Source organism: Stenella coeruleoalba, assembly GCF_951394435.1.
Source record: "Stenella coeruleoalba genome assembly, chromosome: 20".
Classification (NCBI taxonomy): Eukaryota; Metazoa; Chordata; class Mammalia; order Artiodactyla; family Delphinidae; genus Stenella; species Stenella coeruleoalba.
This window is the reverse complement of record NC_137166.1, coordinates 52,407,139-52,418,278: the sequence shown is the minus strand read 5'-3', so window position 1 is coordinate 52,418,278 and position 11,140 is coordinate 52,407,139. Positions and strand designations below refer to the sequence as shown.

The following is an 11,140-nucleotide window of genomic DNA, read 5'->3' as shown; positions in this document are numbered from 1 at the left end:
AGTACTAGTTTTAGTTTTGCTTTTGGTTTTGTTTTTGTTTGGCCGAGCCACGTGGCTTGTGGGATCTTAGTTCCCCGACCAGAGATTGAACCCGGGCCCTCAGAGTCCTAACCACTGGACCACCAGGGAATACCCCTAGTTTTGGTTTTTTGAGAAACCTCCATACTGTTTCCCACGGTGGCTGCAAGGAGAGACTTTATCTTGGTCACTGATGCTTCCAGTGCCTAATATTGTATTTGGCACATAGTAAATGCTCCATACATTTTACATTATATTTATTTATTTATTTTTAGCTGCATTGGGTGTTCGTTGCTGTATGCGGGCTTCCTCCATTTGCGGCCAGCAGGGGCTATTCTTCGTTGCAGTGCGTGGGCTTCTCATTGTGGGGGCTTCTCTTGTTGTGGAGCACGGGCTCTAGGCGCATGGACTTCAGTAGTTGTGGCACGGGGGCTTCAGTAGTTGTGGCACGGGGGCTTCAGTAGTTGTGGTGTGTGGGCTCTAGAGCGCAGGCTCAGTAGTTGTGGCGCACGGGCTTAATTGTTCCGCGACATGTGGGATCTTCCCGGACCAGGGTTCGAACCCGTGTCCCCTGCACTGGCAGGCGGATTCTTAACCACTGCGCCACCAGGGAAGTCCCAAAATGCTTCACACATTTTTGCTGAATGAATGACATCTGTGACCCCAGGATGGCCAGCACAGTGCCTGGCCCACAAGAGACTTCAGCCAATACTTGATTGAATGAAAGCCCCTTCTCCTCATCCACTTAAACCCTCCTTGTCCTTCAGGAGCGGGCTCCGACCACCGGGAGGTGACCGTGAGGTTGTCAGGGGCCTCTCCTAGGCACCCATAGCGCCTAGTCACATCACCCTGAACCCTTCCCAGCTCAGCACCAGGTCCATGGGGGTTGGTGTCCATGAAGACCCTGGCAGCCCCTCCCCACCTCAGACTCACTCTGGCTCAGGGCAGGTTTCTATTCATACTTTATTTTCCTGTTTTTGTTTTTTTTAGTTTTTATTAAATAAAAGGAGCAGAGGGAGGGGGGCCTGTGTCTCTCGGGCTCTGCGGGAGCCACAGGCCCTCCCCTGCCTCCCAAGGTGCACTGCGTGGTAGGCTTGAGGTGTAAGCTGGGCAGGGAGGGCAGCTGGGAGTGCTGGGAGAGGTCGGGATCCGTGACCCATCTACCCCTCCCAGGAAGACTCAGTGGGCGGGGAGAGAGGCTCCTGGACCCCGACTGGGGCTCATCCTGAGGGTTGACGGCTGGCGGGGCCAGGGCCGGAGCTCCAAGCCACAGGGCGGGACCCCAGGCCCAGCCCGGCCCCTCCCCACCGCAGTGTTCATTCACTGGAGGGTGCAGGGTGGTGGGGCAGGGTGGCCGGGCCCCTCATTCGTGGACGTCCCAGATCTCGGAGAGCAAAGGTGGCAGCTTCTTGTCCTGGAGCCGCAGGGCGAAGACCTGCTCCGAGTGCACGGAGCTGAGCGTGCGCAGGCTCACGAGCTTCATCAGCATGCGGGGGAAACGCAGCTGGTCCTGCGGGGGGACGGGAGGGCGTGGGCGCGGGTCAGCCCCTCAGCCCACCAGGAGGGCCCCTCCGTGGGTCGAGCCAGGAGAGACAGCGTGGCGCCCCGTGCGTGGACTAGGCCTGGCTCCTTGTGGAGGGGACAGGGGCTTGAGGACACACTCTCGCTGAGAGGATGCTGACCAGGGCTCAGAGTGCTGTCAGGGGTGCCGGGGGTGGCGACAGAGCTGGGCTGGGACTAGGCAGCCGGCCCCTGGCCCCAGGCTGACCCCACACGGGTCTGGACTTCCTGTCCCTCCCCAAGCCGGAGGGGCTAGGCTCTGGCACCTGTGGCCTCTTGATGCGGGTGTAGGACAGCAGCGCGTCCACGTAGGGCTGCTGCAGTGCCTCGACTCGGCTCGGCTCCTGCACGTTGGGCCGGTCGGCCGAGAAGATGTTGATGGCGATGAGGAGGGCGTACTCAGCGTCGTCCAGGCCCAGGCGCCTCATGGCCCGCGAGAACTCGAAGATGGGGTTGATGAATTCCACCTGCAGGCCTGCGGAGGTGGGAGGCCCGGCCCGATGAACCCCCCTGACCCTGAAACCGGCCCCCATGCCTGGCCCCTGGCGCTGCCCGCCTTCAGCAGGGTGAGCGAAACAGCAGCAGGTAGAGAGTGCTGGTCACCCTGTAATCCCACTGCCTGTCAGCGTGCCTGGCGCGTAGTAGGTGTGCCATACCTCTTGCCCGAATGCAGGAACGAGTAATGAGCGTGAACACTTAACTCAGGATTTTCTACCACCCCATCACCACCTTCACTGCCTTCCTGCCTTCCCGGTTCCTCTCCTTGGGAAAACGAAAGAAGTTTAATCCTAGGTCACATTATGTCACCCCCTGCGGTGGCTTCCCCTGCTCACAGAGTGAAGCCCAAACTCATTCCCAGGCGGGACTCATTCATTCATCAAACTTGATTGAGCACCTACTGCATGCCAGGCCCCAGGGGAGAGATGTTTATAAGACAAAGCCCCCTGCTCCCGTGGAACTTACCTTTGGGGCTCGAGGGGACAGACAGTAGACGAATATGTAAGGAAATTATCCACCCTGTGAGATGATTCTGAGTTCTATGAATCAAGGTAACACAGGGAAGGGTAATCGGGGCCCACGAGAATCGTGTCAACATCTTAGACAAGATGGTCACCGTAGGGTGACATTGCACGAAGGCCTCCCTCGATGCAGGGTGTCTGACCCCAAGGAGAGGAGGGAGCAAGTTACCAGGATGTGTGAGTGTTCCAGGTAGGGCACCACCCGTCTTTTTTGCCTGGAACTAGACTTCCTGGGCCCTGAGACTTTTAGTATTAAAGCTGGGAAGGTCCCAAGCAAACTGGGATGAGTTGGTCACCCTAGTTCTGGACAGAGGGACCAGCAAGTACAAAAGCCCTGAGGCGGGAGCACATTTGGTGGGTTCCAGTAAGAGGGAGGCCAGTGTGGCTGCAGGAGAGTGAGTGAGAGGAGAGGGTGGGAGATGAGGGCTGAGAGGGACGAGGCCACACCCTGCAGGGCCGGTGGGCCAGGTGAGGACTTTGGCTTTTCTCCCAGTGAGACGGGAGCCATGGACAATTCTGAGCACAGGAGGGACATGAGCTAACTTGGTTGTTAATTGGATTCTTCTGATGACTGTGTGAACAAACACACTGGGTTGGGGTGGAGGTAGAAGCCCAGTGAGGGGCCCCTGCAATGTTCCAGGGAGAACCAACTGAGGCCCAGACTGCAGTAATGGCAGAGGATGCGGGGGACGTGATGTGAACCAACCTCCTCTCCAGCCCCATCTCCCTGTGCTCCAAGCCTCCTTGTGGTTCCTTAAAACCGCCCAGCTCTTCTCCACCTCAGGACCTTTGCACATGCTGACCTCCCTGCCAGAAACACTCCCCCACAACCCAGTGCTCCCCTGCCAAGCTTATACTCAAAGGGTTACTGGGACTGTCCTGGGTGTTGGAAGGGCCAGGTGTTAAAGGGAAGATGAGGTTAGGAGCAGATGTCCAGGAGTACAGAGAGGTGCCCCAGGGAGAAAGAATGGGACAGAACAAGACTTACTGAGAAAGCCCAGAGGCCGAGGGAGCGAGGCCTTTGCACGTGCATTCCCTGGTGGCTAATGCTACTCCTCACCTCCCTTTTAGGTGATCTTTCTCACTCCTCTAGCCTCAGTTCAACTACGCTTCCTCCAGAAGGCCATTGACTAGGTTACATCTCCAAGGAAGTGCTTTTGGAGGGCAGGGACCAGGGCTGCCCTGTACGGTTGGGGAGATTGTGCATTTCCTGATGGACTGAGATCCAGCCTCCCTCGTGTGAGACCAGGCTTGAGGAGAAGAGAGTATCTTCTCTTAATTCTTACCAAGATGTCCTATGTGACAGCAGAGACCCCTCTGTTTCATCCTGCGCTATGTCCCACTGTGCAGAGCTGGTGCTCAATAAACGTGCTCTTGTCTCACTACAAGGTGGGCTCAACCCTCACCCCACTTGGGAGATAAGGAAACAGAGGCTCAGACAGGGATGAGAGGGCCCCGCGTCTCCCAGCCAGCAGGGACCCAGCAGAGGCGCCATTTGTGCCCCCACCGCCCAGCCTGCACTTGGCCTTACCTGCGCGGTGGAAGTCATCCTTGCTGTAGGTGAAGTCTTTCAGGAACGTGATGCACTCGGTCTCGTGGTTGTAGCGTCTGGCTGTCTCCAGCAGCATGATCTGAGAGAGGTGGGGAGAGGGATGGGCAGGGGTTTGAGGAGCTCTGTGACCCTTTAGCCACTGGCCTTCCTCTCCTGGCCTGAATGGGGGCCCTGATCTTGCCGGGATCATCCCTCACCTCCCCCCACCCCCGCCCCGCCGTTCTCACGGCCACACGGACTGCAGTCAGTGTGTTGGACACTCCGAGCTCTCTCCCTCCTCCAGGTTCAGCACCCCCAGCCTCCTCCACTCAGGACACTCTCCCCAGGTGGTTAGGAGGCATGGGGCAGAGCTCTTTGTTTTGTTTACTACCACGTACCCAGCACTTGGAATAGGGCGCGGCATACACTAGGCACTCAATGCTTATTCATTACCATTGCTTGATTCAAATGTCAACTCCCTAAATAAGCCTTTTCAGCACATTCCCTAAAGTGTGTCCCTCCAGCCCAATCCTCAATTATTCTCAGCCTCAGACCTGTTTCCGTTCTCTCCTTGCCTCGTGGGAGGCTCTGATGACTTGTTTAGTATTTTGATCTTCTCCTGTAGAATACCATCCCCACCAAGGCAAGGACCAGAGTCTGGCTTGTCACTATGCTCCCAGCATCTGTCCTGGGGCTTATCTCTTGGGTTCCTTAAGGGCAGGATGGAAGGGCCTCCCTGAGGCTGGGCGGGCCGGCCATTACCTCAATGGTAGATGCCTTCAGGAGGGCGATCTGGTCCTCGCGACCCAGCTGCAGGAAGCCAGGCACCTGCTTGGCGAAGTCCACGATCTCCTGGACTGAGATGATGGCCAGCTCCGTGAAGTGGGCAAAACGCTGCTGGCGAGCATCACGGGACTGCGGGTCTGCGCCCAAGGGCCAGGGCTGGGGACGTGGGGGGCCAGGTTACTCTCAGGATTTCTCCCATAAGCCCAAGGCTATGGGGGCCCCTTGAGGCAAAGCCTACACCCTAGCAGGCCCCCGTCTCAAAGCTCGTGCCCTCTGGAGCCTCATTCTCTCCCTGTGCCCCAGACTGCGGCCCTCTGAGCTTGACCCTCCTGGGCCCATCGCCCCTCAAGGCTGTGGAAGGGGCTGTACCGTGACTTTAGGCTGGTCAGAGAAGGAGCGTTTATTGCACTGCAGCTGGGCCGCCACCAATTGCTGGATCATTAGTTCCTGAGCGGCTGTTAACTGGACACCCTCGCCTTCCCCGGAGCCCTGGCCACCCCCGTCGGACCCTCCAGGGGAGGCCCCAGGCCCAGAGGCTGAGCTGCTGCTGACTCCCAGCCCTGTGGGTGACGACTGCTGCTGCTGCTTCCGAATCTTCTTCTTCCGGATCTGTTCTTTGGAGAGGACGCCTGTTGGGGAGACACAGCCCTCAGTAGAGGTCCCAGGCCTGGGCAGGGGCCAGGCTGGCACTGCTCCCTCCCCGGCACTCACACTGCTCCCGCATCCCAGCCTCCTTGCACTTTCGCAGCCGGCACTGCTGGCACTTGCGCCGCATGAAGGCATCCATCTGGCAGGTTCCACCGCCCCGGCAGGCATAGCGCCCGGCCCCACCTCGGATCACACTTCGCCTGAAGAAGCCCTTGCAGCCTTCGCAGCTGAGCACATTGTAGTGGAAGCCAGAGGCCGTGTCCCCGCACACCTGGCACAGCTCGTCGCCCAGCATCTTTGGAGCCGGGCCCTTCTTTCGCTTGCGCTCCGGCTCCTCTGCTGTGTCTAGGATGACTGGCGTTGGTGGACAAGCCATGAGAGACAGAGCCACAGAGAAAAACGGCAGCCAGAGGGACAGGTCCATGAGAGATCGGAGGCAAAGAGTCAGAGTGTGGAGAGTGATCCAGGGAGATGGCAATTCACAGGGAAAGATGTGTATGTCAGTGAATCCCAAAGAATGGGTCAAAATAAGAGATGTCAAGGACTAACAGAAGAAAAAAATCAACAAGAAACTGGGGTTGCCCACCCCCATTTCTGATCTTTGTCCCTTTCTAGATCCCTCCCTAAGCCTCCATACCAACTCCCAGCCCATGTCCCTGGACCCCGTCTCACCCACGACGGAAGCTGAGTTGGCCCCATCAGTGCCTGGGACATCAGGATCCGCCCCTGGGCACGGCTCAGGGCCATCCTCCTTTCCATCAGGTGAAGAAGAGGGGGTGCTAGGGCCATTTCCTGGGAGAGGGAGGCAGAGTGAGTTTCTCCTGACAATAATCTGCTGGCAGGGGGATGGCTGGGTTGGGAAAGGGGTCACTCACCAGGCAAGGGGGTGTCCAGGGAACTCGTGGCGGGGGTGGACATGGTGGGGTCACGGAGCAGCCTGCAGAATACAGGGGGACTGAGAGCCTTGCGGGGCCAGGGAGGGTCAGGTTAGGCCAGCCACAGGTTTTCATGGGGCTACCTCTCTTTCCTCCATCTCTCAGACTCTTCCCCTACTGCATACACACCCCACCCCCAGTCCCTGCCAGTCTGCATACCCTCCCATCCAGTTCCAATAGGGCCTGACCCCTTCTGCTCCAGGACAGCCTTGAGGTGGGTCTCAAGCCCCTCCTTCCTCTAGACTCTGACCCTCCTTTAGGCTCCCTCCACTCTAGATCCCGCCCACCGGCTTTTTCCAGATACTGTCCCTTCTGCTTCAAGTGCTCGGCCCTCACTTCCTCACCCCACTTCTGCCGAGGAAGCACCCCTACCTCTCATTCTGACCCCATCTCCTCCTATTATGCTCCGCCCACATATCGTTTCCTTCTAGGTCCTTCCCCATCCCTTCCAGGTCCCGCCCCACCTCCTCCCATCATACTCCGCCCCCACACCTCTCTCCAGGTCCCGCCCCTCTCCGAGCACCAGTGGGGGGCGGGGCTCATGGCTGCGCGCGAGGGTCTCGTGGGCGGCCTCTCGTGGGGTCCCCTACTCCCGTTGCCCTGGAAACAGCCGGGGGCTGCGCGAGCTACGGAGAGGAGACGGTGGAAGGAGAGAAGGGGGCTGAGCCAAGCAGCGCGGGGAACATCGGGAAGCCCCAGGCCCACGGGTCCTCCCGCGTCTCCCCACACTCGAGTGCACCTGCTTGCGTACCCTGGGTCAGCTTCTCTTCCTCCTCCTCTGTATACACCGGCACGCCGACGCGACTCGGATCCCCTCAAAACTAACTTCGCCACTTCTTCCGGCAACCCCACCGTGCGTCACTTCCGGGAGTGGGCGGGGAGTCAGGGTGACGGAATTCCGGTCCCTCTAGGGCTAGCCTAATCAGCTGCCCCGCACGGAAGTCGTGTACCCACCGGAAGCTTACCTTTCCGGATAGTTCCACTGGGGGCTGGCAGAAGAGTTCCGGGCCCATTCAATCAAGCGTTGGGCAAGAGGGCGGCATGGCAAGACCCAAAGCTTCCCGCCCCGCCCTGCGTGGCTTTAAACTCTGCCCTGTGCTTCTCTGGGCTTGCAAGCCAAAGATTTACTCTGCATCATCTCCACGACTACAGATCCTTTTCGCACACGGCTTATTAAAAGCATGTTTGTCCCTTCTGGGTTGTTATAAGTTTTCTGATTTTGGAGGTGCGCCGCTTATTGGTTTTAAATAAGTTAAATTACAAACCTAGACCTAGAAAAAACCTGGAAAAAATATATTTTAAAAATAATTTGGTAATAGGAATAATTCTTTTAAAAAGTAACCTTCCTATACGAAGAAGATAAAAATAATAGCTTTTAAAGAAAACTCGGGAATTCCCCGGAGGTCCAGTAGTTAGGACTAGGCGCTTTCACTGCCGTGGCCCGCGTTCAATCCCTGGTAGGGGAACTAAGATCCCGCAAGCCCCACAGCAGGGCAAAAACAAACAAAAAAACTCAGAATACTTGAACAGGTAGAAGATGGAAATTGTTCCAAAGTCTTCCCACCGTGATAATCAGATCTATGTTGAGCATATATGTATTGTTTTTTAATGGGGATATATGCTCCATACTCTTTTGTAGATTGTTTTGTCCATTCCAGCGTGGCCTTCAAGCTGTGTAAATTTCCATCCAAGGATGTTTACCAATAAAACGAGTGGCTAACATGGGCATGGGGCATGACTGAATGGGTGTCTCTGCCACTTCCTCAATGTGTAATGTTGAGCCAAGCTATTTACTATCCCTGCACCTCAGTTTCCTCATCTGTAAATCGGGACCAACAAGAGTTTGTTGTTGCATTGTCATTATGATTAAATGAGGTAAAAACCGTGAACCTGGCCAGCCTCAAATAAGGAGCCCAGTATGTGTGAGCTATGTTTATTCTGGTGAAAATTATTTTTAACTTTTCACTGTTAGAAAAGTGCAAACGGCTGAAATAGACTGAAGATGGACAACAGTTTTGGGGCAAGTCACATGGCTCTCAGTCTCAGTTTGTAATCAAGCAGGACCCTAACGGGCCTTCCCATGACAGACCCCTCCACTATATCCTCTGCTGTAGATTCTCTCTGAAGTGAAACAGGAGGGAAGGGGCCAGGGCATAACCTTTAAAAGAATGACATAGCCCGAGGACACGACATAAACCTGATTAGAACCAAATAGGTCCAAGATGGCGGACAAGTTGACTTCCACTAGAACTTGAGCCTCAGTATACGCTCATTGTAACACATCAGCAAGCTAAATGACACACCCACAGGCGCCATGACAGTTCCAAGTCCAACCATAAAGGTCAGAAAGTGGGCAATGGCTTAATCACTGGAAATCCCCACCCCTTCCCCAAAATAGCTGGAATACTTCTCCCACTCATTAGCCTATGAGATTACCCACCCCTATAAAAACTGACAACCCCATATCCTCGTGCCGCTCTCGCCTTCTAAGATGGCCCACACTCTATGAAGTGTGTTTCTCTCTAAATAAATCCACTTCTTACTATCACTTTGTCTCTCACTGAATTCTTTCTGTGATGAGACATCAAGAACCTGAGCTTCATTAAGTCCTGAGACCAGGTGTGTGATCTCCGTTAAAAGATCTTGGGTTCGAGTCCCAATCTAGGTTTTGGCTGGGTTTGAGTCCTGGCCTGTGGGTTCAAGTCCCAATTTGAGTTACACAGTTTCATAAGTATAATAATATCTCATGATACTATACACAGATAATAGTATCTCATGCATATTTCCTGAGTTTTTCAGATGCTAAGAACCACCACCAAATGTAAGAAATTAACTACTTGATGATCATAGCCCCCAGATCTACTGTCACCTAAGGACTGATAGTGTTAACTGCCCTGTTACCTCAACATCAACCAAGCAGAGAACTATGCACGAGCTGATCACATACCCTGGGTTGCCCCTCCCTCAACTTGCCTTTAAAAATGAGAGTGGGTAGGACTTCCCTGGTGGTGCGATGGTTAAGAATCCGCCTGCCAATGCAGGGGACACGAGTTCGAGCCCTGGTCCGGGAAGATCTCACATGCTGCGGAGCAACTAAACCTGTGCACCACAACTACTGAGCCTGTGCTCTAGAGCCTGCGAGCCACAACTACTGAAACCCACGTGCCACAACTACTGAAGCCCGTGTACCTAGAGCCTAGAGCCCGTGCTCCACAACAAGAGAAGCCACCGCAATGAGAAGCCCGCCCACCGCTACGAAGAGTAGCCCCCACTCGCCGCAACTAGACAAAGCCTGCATGCATCAACAAAGACCCAACGCAGCCAAAAGTAAATAAATTTATTTTTTTAAAAAATGAGGAGGGAGGGATAGATTGGGAGTTTGGGATTGACATGTACACACTACTATTTAAAATAGATAACCAGCAAGGATCTACTGTATAGCACAGGGAACTCTGCTCAATATTCTGTAATCACCTAAATGGGAAAAGAATTTGAAAAAGAATAGATACACGTATATGTATAACTGAATCACTTTGCTGTATACCTGAAAATAACACAACGTTGTTAATCAACTACACTCCAATACAAGATTTAAAATTTTTTTAAATACTCTGCTGAAACCCTTTGGGGAGTTCAGGGTTGGAAGATGAGCCGCCTGTGCTTGCATCGCTCTGCAATAAACCTTTCTCTGCTCCAAACTCCCATGTTTTGGTAGGTTTGGCCTCACTGTGGTCTGTGGGTTCGAGGGTAACAGCTAATCTGTAACAAAATGATATGTACATCAACAAAGGTGGATGACAGAAAAAATATGGCAGCCAAATCTTACTTCAAAATATAGAAGTACTGTGAATTTGAAAGCTACAGTGCAGTCTGACGCAGGAATGCTATAGCATCAACTCAGATGTCTCTGGCAGTGTTGTAGTGGGTGACGCGATTTTTCCAAAATTATGACCAAGTCTTTTTTTGTTTTAGTTTTTTTTTGTTGTTGTTTTGTTTTTTTTTTCATTTTGGCAGCACGGCTTGCGGGATATCAGTTTCCCAACCAGGGATTGAACCCTGGGTCACAGCAGTGAAAGCGCTGAATCTAAACCACTAGGCCACCAGGGAAATCCCCTGACCAACTCTTAAAAAACTTATCAATAAGACAAGGTAGGAATACTTTTGGCTTGTTCTAAAACAGGCAAAGAAGGCCAGAATGGCTGGAGCTGTGTGGGGTGGGATGAAGATACAAGATCAGATCATAGAGGGAACACAGATCCAATCATGAGGACCTGTGGGCTAAATGTGTTCAACACTGGCTGAGAATTCACAAAAAACAGTCCCTTGTCCAGGGCGACACAAGTGGACTACATTTCCCACCTGCCCTTGCAGCTAGGTGTGATCACGTGACTCAGTTCTGGCCAGTGGAACTCCAGCAAAAGTAATAAGGACAGTGAGCAAAAGCCAGGCCTGGAGGCTGACTCCAAGGTGTCTGGAGCTTCAACCCACGCCCGCCCCCCGCCCCCCAGAAAAGTCTAGTAGGGACTTCCCTGGCGGTCCAGTGGTTAAGATTCCAGCGCGTCCACTGCAGGGGGCGTAGGTCCCATCCCTGGTCGGAGAACTAAAATCCCGCATGCCACGCGGCGCAGCCAAAAAAATTAAAA

The 11,140-nt window shown here is 54.2% G+C and overlaps 1 protein-coding gene across 2 annotated transcripts; it reads right to left on the bottom strand.

Moving 5' to 3' along the window:
* Window positions 1-964: 964 nt before the first annotated feature.
* On the bottom strand, window positions 965-7,121 carry NR1H2 (nuclear receptor subfamily 1 group H member 2). Of its 2 annotated transcripts, XM_079907682.1 has the most exons (9): window positions 6,990-7,121; window positions 6,438-6,499; window positions 6,235-6,354; window positions 5,626-5,916; window positions 5,284-5,543; window positions 4,891-5,070; window positions 4,129-4,228; window positions 1,845-2,053; window positions 965-1,528 (listed from the first exon to the last, which is right to left on the bottom strand). In XM_079907682.1, the coding sequence occupies exons 2-9, from the start codon at window positions 6,478-6,480 to the stop codon at window positions 1,382-1,384; spliced, it is 1,350 nt and encodes a 449-aa protein (XP_079763808.1). In that variant the 5' UTR covers window positions 6,481-6,499; window positions 6,990-7,121; the 3' UTR covers window positions 965-1,381. The 2 variants fall into 2 exon arrangements, with proteins under 2 accessions (XP_079763808.1, XP_079763809.1); XM_079907683.1 differs by lacking the exon at window positions 6,990-7,121 and having other exon boundaries at window positions 6,438-6,504.
* Window positions 7,122-11,140: the final 4,019 nt, after the last annotated feature.